The sequence below is a fragment of the Pogoniulus pusillus genome, chromosome 5 (genome assembly GCF_015220805.1).
Source record: "Pogoniulus pusillus isolate bPogPus1 chromosome 5, bPogPus1.pri, whole genome shotgun sequence".
Lineage (NCBI taxonomy): Eukaryota > Metazoa > Chordata > Aves > Piciformes > Lybiidae > Pogoniulus > Pogoniulus pusillus.
In genome coordinates, this window is record NC_087268.1 from 39,797,644 (window position 1) to 39,811,035 (window position 13,392).

At 39.4% G+C, this 13,392-nt stretch overlaps 1 protein-coding gene across 13 annotated transcripts in view; it reads left to right on the forward strand.

The window, feature by feature from the left end:
- DOCK9 (dedicator of cytokinesis 9) overlaps positions 1 to 13,392 on the forward strand; it is a 133,938-nt gene that overhangs the window by 102,615 nt on the left and 17,931 nt on the right. For all 13 annotated transcript variants that reach the window (XR_010302391.1, XM_064143839.1, XM_064143842.1 and 10 more), the window contains exons 40-45: positions 3,088 to 3,225; positions 3,533 to 3,715; positions 4,350 to 4,463; positions 4,584 to 4,799; positions 7,949 to 8,006; positions 9,888 to 9,994. Coding sequence is in view for 12 of the 13 variants with exons in the window: in XM_064143839.1 (XP_063999909.1) it covers positions 3,088 to 3,225; positions 3,533 to 3,715; positions 4,350 to 4,463; positions 4,584 to 4,799; positions 7,949 to 8,006; positions 9,888 to 9,994 (816 nt within the window). In the remaining variant the exon portion in view is untranslated. The remainder of the gene's footprint in view (positions 1 to 3,087; positions 3,226 to 3,532; positions 3,716 to 4,349; positions 4,464 to 4,583; positions 4,800 to 7,948; positions 8,007 to 9,887; positions 9,995 to 13,392) is intronic.

Sequence of the window (13,392 nt, forward strand, 5' to 3'; positions counted from 1 at the left end):
CCAGTCTTCTCTTGAACACCTCCAGGGATGGTGACTCCACCACCTCCCTGGGCAGCCCATTCCAATGGGAAATCACTCTCTCTGTGAAAGAACTTCCTCCTAACAGTGTCATGTAAAAGCTGATAACATCTTGCAGCAAATCAGTTTAGCTTCAGTTGCATGTTGCAAACTACTCAGTGGTGATCTGTGGGAAAAACTTCTTCCTCATGCTAACTTCATAAAAGCATTCTAGAAACTCTACTGTCTACCTACTATTAGTGGTAAAACTCTCTTAGAGTCCACATGAGGTGGACGATCCTATTGTATGACAAAACTGTAGCTGGATACTATCAGACTTTAATACATTCATTGATTGTCAGTAATTTGGTGTGTTCTTTTTTGGTAGCTTCGTTTCAGTTTGTCCACTTATAACACAACTTTTTAGTTCTGTCATTTACTGTAGCTCTCCTGTGGAATCTTTTTTTATAGCATACCTCTCCTGTCTTTTTTAACTTTTCCAAATGCTGAAGGTTGAATTTATAAAAAGGAGTGATAGCTCTAGCTTGTTTCTCCCCTAATTCGAGCAGTGTTTCCAGATCCTTGCTTGAAAATTCAGGTTTAGTGTATTATCTTTAACCTAGTTATGAAAACATGAGCTTATTTATAATGAGATTCCTTTTATTAGTAATATAATTAGATAAGATTCAGAACCAGCTATTCCACAGACTTCATGAAAGAATTGAAAATGAAGATACCTGGTTTTAGAGATTTAAAGAAGAATGAGCAATAATCTTTTAGCTACCAGCTGCCTGTCATGCTTGGAATGTCAGTCCTTCCAGTTTGTCTGTGTGTAATATGTTGAGAAAGTAGATGCAAGTATACCAGAATCATCGACAATATCCAAACAAAAGAGGTAGGAGAATCAGGAGCTTCTATTCAATAAGCTGCACTAAAATACATGGAATTACGGGATGATTTTTGGTTGGAAGATCATCCAGCCCAACCTTTCTGTCATGGGCAGCGACAGCCACGAAGCTCAAAGTCACACTGAGTACTTCTGGATTGCAAGTCACATTATCAGAATGGCTTTTATGGGGGACTGCCTCTTTAATTTTTTTTTAATATTGAGCAACACCAAAAATTCCTAGGGCTGTGCTGAAATTGTTTAGGCTTAAAGAGTTTATCCTGTGTCTCCATTAATAGAAAATGAGACATCTGCAATTTGACATCTCTTCCACATTTGAGAGCAACATGCTTTGTTCTAGAGACAGCCTGGATCAATGGGCTGAGGACAGTGGTATGAGGTTCAACAAGGTCAAGTGCCAGGTCCTACACATGGGTCACAAAAAAACCCATGCAATACTACAGGTTTGGGAAGAGTGGCTGGAAAACAGCCCAGCAGAAAAGGATCTGGTCAGTAGCTGGCTAAATATGAGCCAGCAGTGTCCACATGTGGCCAAGAGGGCCAACAGCATCCTGGCTTGTGTCAGAAATTGTGTGGCCAGCTGGACTAGGGAAGTGATTGTGTTTAGTTTTAGACCTCTCTCTACAAGAGGAACATTGAGGTGTTGAAGTGGGTCCAAAGAAGTGCAACAAAACTGGTGAAGGGTCTAGAGCACAAATATTATGAGAGAGCTCTAGTCTGGAGAAGAGGAGGCTGAGTGGAGGCCTTATTGCTCTTTACAGCTGCCTAAATGAGGTTGTAGCGAGGTCTGTTCTCCCAAGTAGTAAGCAGTAGCATGAGAGAAAACAGCTTCAGATTGCACCAGGGAAAGGTTTAGATTGGAGATTAGGAAAAATTTCCTTTACCAAAAGATTGTCAAGCATTGGAACAGGCTGCCAGTGGAAGTGGCAGAGTTACCATCTCTGGAAGCAGTTAAAAGATGTGTAGATACAGTGCTTAGGGGCATGGTTTAGTATTGACTTAGTAGTGTTGGGTTAATGGTTAGACTTCATGATCTTGACGGTCTCACTCAAACAAAATGAACCTGTTTCTGAGAGCACAATTCTATACTGGTTTTCATGAATCTTAAAAATTGTTAAATTAGATTATTTGATTTCATATTAGCTTGAAACTTACTTGCAGCATAGTGTGTGGATGACATGTAAGAGGATTTTGCAGAGAGGAGCTACAGGAAGTGCAAGACTAGTAGAATTGCATTGGAGATCCATTAGATTCAGAGTAAGCAATACTTAGCATAGTCTTAGAATCATAGAATCAACCAGGTTGGAAGAGACCTCCAAGATCATCCAGTCCAACCTATCACCCAGTCCTATCCAGTCAACTAGACCATGGCACCAAGTGCCTCATCCAGTCTTTTCTTGAACAGTTCTTGACTCCCTAGATTGGATTGATCAGTCTCTGAATGGTTTAACCTATTTCATTGTGTTGTAAGTGGACTCTCCTAGAAACCTAGTGCATGTATTTAGTGGATAAAGGAACAGAACAGGTCCCCAGAGCAAAACAGAAGCTATATGGATTGTTAAAACTTGGTTGCACAGCCAGAACTTGTGCTAGAGAAGTTAGTGGAGACCACTTCATTTCAAAAGTCTGTATGGAAGGGAGCTGTTGGGCATGATACAGAAATCAACAGTAACACTGTGTTTTGCATGGCTCAGAATGAGCTTTGGAATATTGATGCAGGTAAAACTCTGAAAAGTAACAAATGTCTTTGTCTTGAAGAGCTGTTTAAGTTCTAGGACAGTAGTGAAAGAAGGTGAGTGGGTGGGTATTTGGTTTGCAGATGGGCTTTTTTGAGAACATTGCAGTAGGAAGTACTATTATGAGAAAATTCTGCTGTTTGAGCTGCTAAAGCTCAAAATGTGTTAATATTTGGAGTCTGCTTTTCAAAGAACTGTTAATAACAGTTGATTTAATTAATAGCCATTAGAACAAAGTGGTCTTAAGTGTATTTAGAAGTCAACACTTTCTTTATAAGCAAGAATAGTGAAGTGTTACAAATTCTGATATGTTTGTATCATGAAACACTGTGGTAATGTAAAACATGTTATATATTTGAATATCCTACTTTTGCTTGCTCTATGTTTTAGAGTTAAATTAAGTGTATCATTTTACAAACCTTCTAAACTCTAACTCTCAATTTAAAGAACCAGCTACTGGCTGATCACGGGCATAATCCACTGATGAAGAAAGTATTTGATGTGTACCTCTGTTTCCTTCAGAAGAATCAGTCTGAAACAGCACTGAAAAATGTCTTCATTGCTTTAAGGGCACTTATTTTTAAGGTAAGAAGTTTAAAAAGAATTAATCTTCAAGTACTTAATGAGTTCTTTCGTTAACAATACACTGTGTAAAAACACTTAAGAACTAAAATCTCAAAGCTGGTGAATAAGGACTGGTTTGATCCCAACAATGTGGAATACTTGCCCTGTGAATGACAGTAAAAATTTGTGCCATGAACTACTATAAACCTCTAATTTTTTCCAGAGTTTGGGAATATTAATGTATTTGTATTTTTCCTGACGTGCTTATTTTATCAAGAGCTGAAGCTAGCTGTAAAGACTAACATCTTTCTTTTCTCCTTTTCCTCAGTTTCCTTCTACGTTTTATGAAGGTAGAGCTGATATGTGTTCTGCACTGTGCTACGAAATTCTGAAGTACTGTAATTCCAAACTGAGTTCAATTCGAACTGAAGCTTCACAGCTGCTGTATTTCTTAATGAGAAATAACTTTGATTACACAGGGAAGAAGTCTTTTGTTAGGACACATCTGCAAGTTAGTATACTTCCCTTTTTTTAATACTGTATTTGTAGATGCCCTGTTGCAGGCCGTTGTGTAAAGCCCTGTTGGATGAAGACAAATTATTTGGGGTTCAAGCAAAGCTGGTACTATTCTAAGAGTAAAAGGTAGTGATAATAGTATGTTCAGTAAAAGGACATACTTAAAAGCAATCTAATGGCCCTCTGTTTCCTAAGAAATATTTTCTGTCAGTAGCAAGTGTTGTGTTTTGCAGATGCTATTTTGATTATTAAATGACATTACCTTGTTGCATCTGAAGAAGAGTGCAGCAACAAGCAAGTCAAAGTCTAAAGTAACACTAATACATTTAAAGATTGTAGTTTCTGACAAAGCTAGGAACAATAGCTTACTGCTTTTATGACCTCTGGCTCGTTCACCTAGCAGTCAATCTTAAGAGCAGAGGAAGCACATGCATTAAATTTACAAGCTTGTTTTGTCTTAACCTGTGTTACTGTACCAGTAACTTGGGAAAAAAAACTCAAGCAGAGTTCTATGCAAAGGAATAATTTTTCATTTAGAAAGGACAAAACTACCTTTGTAATTGCTTCACAGGTGCATGTCAAGGGTATGTAATAAAATCTGCACTAACAAGGTGTTTGTTTCTGTGAAGGTTATTATTTCAGTGAGCCAGTTAATCGCCGATGTTGTTGGAATTGGAGGAACTAGATTTCAGCAGTCTCTTTCCATCATCAATAATTGTGCCAATAATGACAGAATTATCAAGGTCTGTGTTTATTCTTCTTCCATACTCTAGAGTGATGCATCCCCTACTGTTTCCTTTCAAGGTTTTATTTGGCAAAGAACAGAAAACAATAATAGTTAACCTAACATTTCTGTGTTTTAGCACACCACATTCCCCTCCGATGTTAAGGATTTAACAAAACGGATTCGTACAGTACTGATGGCTACAGCTCAAATGAAGGAGCATGAGAATGATCCTGAAATGCTTGTAGACCTCCAGTACAGTTTGGCAAAGTCTTATGCTAGTACACCTGAACTAAGGAAGACTTGGTTAGACAGCATGGCAAGGATACATGTTAAAAATGGAGATCTCTCAGAGGTAAGAAAAAAAATATCAAAGTAGTTCTGTCTTCACAATGAGCTTACCCTTACTGGAAATGGAATGTACTATGAAGTACAATAAGCTTTCTGGATTAAAGTCTCAGTTGTTAGTGTTGCAGAGTCATAGTCATTAAGGTTGGAAAAGACTTAAGATCAAGTCCATAAGTAACCCAGCTGCCATGGCCACTAAACTTATTTCTTGAGACACTGTCTCTACATGCTTCTTGAACACCTCCAGGGACAGCAACTCCACCACCTCCCTGGGCAGCCTGTTCCAACGCCTCACCACTCTCTCAGTAAAGAAGTTTTTGCTAACATCCGCTCTAAACCTCCTCTGGCATAGCTTTAAAATCCGTTTTCTCTCATTCTTGTCACTACTTACTTGGGAGAAGAAACAACTGCCATCCTCACTGCAAATCCTTTCAGGTAGTTGTAAAGAGCAGTAAGATTCCACTTACCCTTCTCTTCTCCAGACTAAACAATCCCAGCTCCCTCAGCCGTTCCTCATATGATGCCCTCCAAACCTGTACCAGTCTCATTGCTCTTCTCTGAACATGTTCCAGGACCTGAATGTCTTTCTTGTACTGTGGTATCCAGAACTGAATGCAATACTCAAGCTGTGACCTCACCAGGTCTGAGTACATGGGCACAATCACTAGCAGAAGTAGAGAGGACACACTGCCTTTGGTACAGGCCAGGATGCCCCAAGGGCCTTCCTGGCCACCCGGGCACACTGCTAGCTTGTGTTCAGCTGGCCATCCACCAGCACCCCCAGATCCTTTTCCACTGGGTTGCTTTCTAGCCACTCTTCCCCAATCCTGTGCTTGGGACATTGACATTGCTTGGGATTGTCGTGACCAAAGTGCAGGACCCAGCACTTGGTCATGTTAAACCTTATCCCACTGGCCTCAGTCCATCAATTTAACCTATCCAGATCTCTCTGCAGAGCCTTCCTACTCCTAAGGAGATCAGCACTCCCACTCAGTTTAGTGTTGTGTCCGGACTTGGTCAGGATGCCCTTGATCCCCCATCCAAATTATTAATAAAGATATTAAAGAGAACTGGTCCCAGTACCAAGCCCTGGGGGCTTGAGACCAGTTGCCAGCTGGATTTAACTCCGTTTATTGCAGCTCTCTGGGACTGGCTGTCCAACCAGTTTTTAATCCAGTGGTAGATTAATTTCAACATCTGATAAGTTTTTGTCCTTCTCAAGTACATCTGTAAGGCATTTCTGATCACTAATGTAAAGTATGTTTTACTGCTGTAGGTGACATCCTACTAAGATGGGAAAGTTCAATGCAAACCATGAAAGAGAAAAATGTTCTACTTAAAAATATCTTTGTTATCCATTGCTAAAACACTTAAAGCCACTCTTTAAATTCCTCTCCAGTTGGCTTTACAGAATTACCTGAGTGCTTATTTAAAAAATCCTAATGTTCTTAGAACTGACAAATGACAATGTTTTGGTTGAAAAGGGAAAGCTATGATTTCATTGTGCTCTAACAATATTTAAGTCTAGCTAAAAGGAGACTTTGAGTGGGGATTTTTATGTCTGACATAAGTATTTTATCAGGATACAGAATTAATTTTGCCTCTTACTGGCAAGTTTTTTTCCATCTGAAAGTACACCTCGTTGCATGACATCACTGAATTTCACAAACATGTCTGCTAAACTTAGCATCATGAAAGCAAGTAAATAGCTCCAAGAAATAGCAGCTGCTGTTTTACTTGTGTCTTAGTACTAGAATTCTTTCATTCCCTGTGGCAGCAACACAGACAAGTCATATGCATAGGCACCACTCTGTTATTGGCTTGCATTTTGAAGGAAGCAACTTGAGCTGTCTTGGAAGACAAACTCTCTTAGCCCTTTTCAGGCCTGATTTTGTTCTTTTTATTAAAAACTAATATTCTTAGACTGTGGAAGTAGATGAGGACCTCTAAATCACCAAGCCCAACTCCATACAACGTATGAATTAGACAAAAATTCTGACACAGCTTTTTCCTTCGCCTCCAGTGTCTTTCTGCAGCCTCCATATGTGAACTGTTCAACTGAGAGTTACAGTTAAAAGAACTTTCTTGGAAGCATAAACCTTTTTAATAAAGGAAGAATCTTGAATTCTTTTTTTGTCCTTTCTGGAGATAAATGTGTCAGCTTTATAAAACATGTCAAAGATCTGAAGACTGCTCTTCTTCCTCTTCTTTTTTTTCTGCTTTCCAAACTACACCAACTAAATTCTTTCCAATTCTATGTGTATGTCAGATCTCTTATTTCTTTAGCTGATTTCACATGATCTGTCATAAATTTTTTCCCCTGTTGGTCTGGAACCAAAAAGCTGGCAAAACTAGTTAGCAAAAGAGCCATTAGATGTTGAGTGGAATAATTCAGAGGGCTGGAGCACCTCTCCTATGAAGACAGGATGAAGGAATTTGGGCTGTTTGGCCTGGAGAAGAGAAGGCTCTGGGAAGACCTTATAGCTACATGTCAATATCTGAAGGGGACCTACAGGGAAGAACTCTTTAGGACAGGGAGCAATGGTTTTAAAATGGAGTGGATTGGACATAAGGAGGAAGTTTGTCACAGTGAGAGTGGCACAATATTGGAAGAGGTTGCCCAGGGATGTGGTTTCAGTCCCATCCTTGGAAACATTCAAGTTCAGCCTCAGTGTGGCCCTGAGCAGCTTGACCTAGTTGGAGGCATCCCTGCTAACTGCAGGGACATTAGGCGAGATGACCTTTGAAGATCCCTTTCCAACCTAGCGCAATCTGTGAATAAATAGCTCCTTTGTTTCACCTAACATTTAAAATATATCCCCACAAGAGATGTTCCTGGTTTTGTTATATCACAGTTTTCCTCTCATCTTTCATTTTTGTTATGTTCTCATGTAATTTGTGACTTGTGGTCTCTTTGATTGCTTACTGCTGTCCATGCTAGTTAGTGTTCTGGTAAAGAAGTGGTGAGTGCTCTTGCACGATTCATTTTCTGCATGAGATGGAGAATTCTTACAGCAGACATAGGACATCTTCTGCAAAGCAGCAAAAAGTAAAACCAAAGAAATTATCTCAGGCTAGGGATCCTCTTACACCTGGAAGTTTTAGTAGTTCCATTACAAACTGTAGTTTGTAAGATTGTTGCTGTTTCTGTTTTAGGCTGCAATGTGCTACGTCCATGTAGCAGCACTGGTTGCAGAGTATCTCACACGAAAAGGTATGGGTTTTAAATCTTACTTTAAAGTGTCATACTTTGATAATTTGGGAAAAGTATTCGTTTCCTGAGGAAGCTGTGGGTATTTGAGTGTTCACCACATAAAAAATTCTGACCTAACTAAAGAGCATGCTCATATACTTTAGAGTATGTGTGCAATCCAGGGGACAGCTTTTCAAATGAGGGTGGAGTAAATTTTAAGGGAAGTAAAAATTTTGATTTGATATCAAAGCTGCTAACAACCTGAATCAGACCCTTTGTAAAATAAGTGTACCAGTGAATATACTTCAAGTAGTCTCTCACTGCATGTAGAGTAACCTTTGACAGAGAAGTCAAAATAAATGTGTACAAATTTTCAGATGCTGAGTCAATGACAGTAGTGCTCAGAATGCTCCACTGATCACAGTGTTCTGTGTTAGCAGCTCTCTGTGAAAACAGGTTTCAAATGTCCCTCGAGATAGGGTGGAAAACTACCATTCATCTATAGGATAAGGACAATTCTCAGTCAAGGGTTTGAGTGAAATAACTTCTGTGACTTCTATTAAGAAAAAAAGATCTGTAGAATAAAATCTCAGAGATCTCTTAAGACTGATTCTGATGCTAAGATGGTGTTTTGGTTTTGTAGGCAGACAAATTCATGTTTTCAGCTTTTGTAGCTTTTGTGTTTGCATGACCATCGGAAATAAAGCAAAGTCATCATCTAAAAGATGCCTTTTCTCTCTTCTTTTTGTGCTTATACTTGTGGAGTTTATGAGCTATCTACCCCAATGATTTGTTCTCTCTGAAACCAAATCTGAAGTGAAGTTGCTTGTTGAAGTTATGATATTCTCTGGGAAGCCTGGTAGTACTGACTGTATAACTTTGCAATTCCTTTGGGTCATCTGCTGGTTTTGTCTACTGTCACAGTGCAGGTTTTGCTTCTGCCTGGGGTATTTCCAGGAACAAAACGAAGCCAGGCATTTGAGGCAATTAGTTCAGTAGAAAACCTTTGGTCACACTCCTGCCTGAGCAGATAGAATCTTTATAGACATGAGCTTTGAAATCAATGTGTGCAAGTTCCTGTGCTTCTGTAGTATCACAGTATCATCAGGGTTGGAAGAGACCTCACAGATCATCAAGTCCAACCCTTTACCACAGAGCTCAAGGCTAGACCATGGCACCAAGTGCCACGTCCAACCTTTTCTGATTGCTCTTGAGGCTTTAATTAATGCATTGGTTTGGGGCAAAAATCCTTATTTCTTAATTGAACAATCTGTTTTAATAAATGAGAGGTAAACAAATGGTTAAAAGAGTTAGGCTTCGTGTTAGAAGGGTCTAAAACCCATTTTTGCCAAGTACTTCAGTAAAGGAAATTAAGAGTGCTGAGAAGAGTTTCTTGCTTGTAGACTGATTTTCTGTATCTGCAGCTAAATCTGGTTTGCCATTCTTTGATCATTTTCTATGGTTGATGTTAGTCCATTCATGTTATTCAGGCAATGCTGATGAGTCAGGGCTTGTTTGTGTACACAGTTACAGCATGACTTCTCACCAGTTTAATTAAATACTGACAAAGTTACCTTTGTTTTTCCTGGACTTAAGGTGGGGTAGATTAGACATAGGTCTAAGATAAGATAAAATCAAAAGATTCAGACACTACTTATTTTGGTAGGTAAGAGTATGGATATCAAGATATGTGACTCCTTTTTTTATAACCTATTTATACTTACACAGTAATGTGAGCTCTCATATTTTAATCATGCAATATGAGACTGATTTTGTTTTCTTAATTTATTAACTTGGTAAATATATTTCACCATGGTGTCTACCTTATCCAGCATCACAAAATGATCTAACATTATCCTGGTGGAGGAAAAAAAATGGTCTGTTTTTCTGTTCTACTGACAGGGATGTTTAGGCAAGGCTGTACTGCTTTCAGAGTAATCACACCTAATATAGATGAAGAAGCTTCAATGATGGAGGATGTTGGAATGCAAGATGTTCATTTCAATGAAGTAAGTAATCATTAAACGTGTTTGAACTGATGCACATTGAAGTGCTATTTGTTTTTCCAAGTTCTGTGTTTCAGTCTGGAGGTTGACCAATATGATGGGTATTATAATTATTTTCTTGGCTGTTGTTCTTATCCTGAAGCCAAAATAAAAATCTTCTGTGAGCTGTCCCAGCTCTAGAGAATTTATGCATATTAAAGCACTATCTCAACACTGCTATTTGAATTCAAGTAATCAACATGGGGTTTTAAACTAGTTGACAGGATGAACAATAATGTACTTTATTTGCCAGAGTTAATGAGATCTGTGGTCTTTAAAACAGACTTTGATTTAGTTTGTTACTACACCAGCAATCCTGAAAAGGTGTTCACTGTTTTTAGTAGGTTTAGTTTCCTGTAGTGACAATGAAAGTAGTTTTGCTAACACCAGACTTGTGTCAGTGTGGTTTTTTTTCCTAGCTTAAGCTTTACTCCTTATGTCTTTGCTGATCCATCTGTGTTGACCTTGCAGTGCATTTTAATATTAAGAAGCCTGTATGAAAAGATAATGAATAATCTTGCTTGTGAACAGCTCTGTCCACACTGTACACATTTGCCAGTATAAGTGGGTGAGGAAGGGGCAGACCACTGCTTATGGTAGCTAGAGCAAGCATAGCTGTACAGCAAAAAGTACTGTTCTGTTTTAGTTTGTATATGGCAAAGATGTATGACAGGTTTAAGAGGGTTAAACCTGAGGGGAGAGGCCCAGGGTGCTTATATGTTTCTCCTATGCTCTGGTACTGCTTTGCTCTGTAGTTTTAAAACAGAAATTGTTGGTTTGCCATTTTTGGGGGGAGGCAGGAGTTGGAATTACTTACAATGAGACAAACAAGTACTCTTTCTTTCCAAAGACATTCAATAACAGACTGCCTTTTTATTTTAATGTATGTGTTGCATTCTTTAAGTCATTGGTTCTCCTGATCCAGCAGAGAGTGTAGCAGCTTACTCAAAGCAAAATGTGAGCTTCTCTACATGAGTCAAGTTGGGTCTGTAGTGACTACTGCTGAGGGAAACTTGTTAGAAATTCTATGTACCTGACAAACCATTTGTCAGAGCTAATATATCTTTTATTTTCTTTTTAATTGGAATGTCTTTATTCTTTTTCACATTATTTTGTCCCTACAAAAGAACTATTCTGTTTTTTCTGGATTGTTGAACTCTATGTGAATTTATTTCCATCTCTCAGTATTTCCATGGGTGGAAGTAAGCCAAGAGTGAAATTATAAGCCTGTGGAGCTTGCACAAGGATCAGACCGTGCCAGATTTCATTTCTCCTTGCTTGCAACCTTTTTAAAGCTTAACTGTTTTCAGTATTTAGTCAGAGTGCTACAAAGTTATGGTATTTCTCATAACTTCTTATAGTTCACTCCAGAAAATGTAATAATAGGAAAGAACTATTTACTTTCTAGTAGACCAAAAATCGTGGATATATTAAGATGACCAATATTTTTCAAATGAACTTCCAAACAGGCAGGGTGCTTCCTCACTAAGCAAAACTGCTTTAATCTAAGAAAGAATCATAGAATCAACCAGGTTGAAAGAGACCTCCAAGATCATCCAGTCCAACCTAGCACCCAGCCCTAGCCAGTCATCTAGACCATGGCACCAAGTGCCTCATCCAGGCTTTTCTTGAACACCTCCAGGGATGGTGACTCCACCACCTCCCTGGGCAGCCCATTTCACTCTCTTTGGCAAGAACCTCCTCCTAACATCCAGCATATACTTCCCCAGGCACAACTTGAGACTGTGTCTCCTTGTTCTATTGCTGGTTGTCTGGGAGAAGAGACCAACCCCTACCTGGCTACAACCTCCCTTCAGGTAGTTGTAGACAGCAATGAGGTCCCCCCTGAGCCTCCTCTTCTCCAGGCTAAACATCCCCAGCTCCCTCAGCCTCTCCTTTCACCAGCCTTGCTGTCCTTCTCTGGACATGTTCCAGCACCTCAACATCTCTCTTGAATTGAGAGTCCCAGAACTGGACACAGCACTCAAGGTGTGGCCTGACCAGTGCTGAGTACAGGGGAAGAATAATCTCCCTTGTCCTACTGGCCACACTGCTCCTGATGCAGGCCAGGATGCCATTGGCATTGGAAAATCTGTACGAAAGATCACTTGGATACAGAAATCAGAAATATCTTTTAAGCTATACTTCACTACTACTACTGAGCAAAGTGGTTCTCCAGTGGGAATTCTTATGTGGTTACAAGTCATAAGGCATTTCTTTCTTAAATGGGAATTGCTGGCTACATTAGTGTTAAATCTCCAAAACAGTGATTACAGGTATGTGGGGCCAGGGAGACTCCATGTTTCTAAACAGGGAAAAATGTCTTCTCCTATTTCTATAAAACTCATCCTAATTAAGTGAAACTTATCTTAACACTTTAGTATCTCCCTTTTTAAAATGAAATATAAAAAATTCTCTATTTCCTTCTGATGTTAAAATAATTTTCTCTCAAGCCAGGATTACCTTGACTTGTTTCCTTTTTGGGGGAAAAAAATCATCCAAGATAGTGTGTGTGTTTCATTAAAACAGTTGTTTGCCCAGACAGCCTATTCAATATCATCAGTCAAATTCTTCTTGCAGAAACAAACATTTTCTGAGTGTCAGAAATAGGGAGATAAAAGCCTGGAACCTGATATCCTTTCCATGCTGGACTTTGCTGTAAGCAGTTTGTCAGTGAGACATCTGACCTGTGACAGGAGGCAGGTCTCATGCAGATTATGGTTGGAAGCTATTTCACTCTGGCTTTTTCTCTCCAAAATGAACTTCACCAGAATACAGCTCCATCATGGATTTAAAATACAAAATTTAAAGCAACCTCTACTTTTCTATTTGTGTTTTTTGGTCTCTTGTTAGCTATGACTTTTCTGTGAGAGGAATTACTTTATGTTGGTTGGTGAAGAAAGGGCTTCACAAGTGAGATGGTACAGCTGTGGCTCTTGTAAGTGCCCAATGTACATTACTGAGCAATATATTAAAGCACTTTATGGAAACAGAAGTAGATACAAGTTACTTGAAGTATGACAGTGAGGGCTGGTATTTTCCAGGGATATTCAGGCTGACGCTGTTTGACATCTTCATTAGCAATCTGGGTCATGGGACACAGGTACATCATCAGGTTTGTGCATGAAGGTAAATGGAGGGGGAGTTATTGATATTCCTGGGGGCAGGGCTGCCATTTAGAGGGGCCTACAACTGAAGGAGCACAGGAAACCTCTCAAAAGTTGTACATAGGCAAGATCAGAGCTGTCATCTGCAGAAAATCATCCAATGACTCAGACCAGGCTGGGGGTGATCTGGCTGGGCAGCATCTCTGCAGAAAGACCTAGGAATTCCAGTGGGCAAGAATTTGAATGGGACTTATC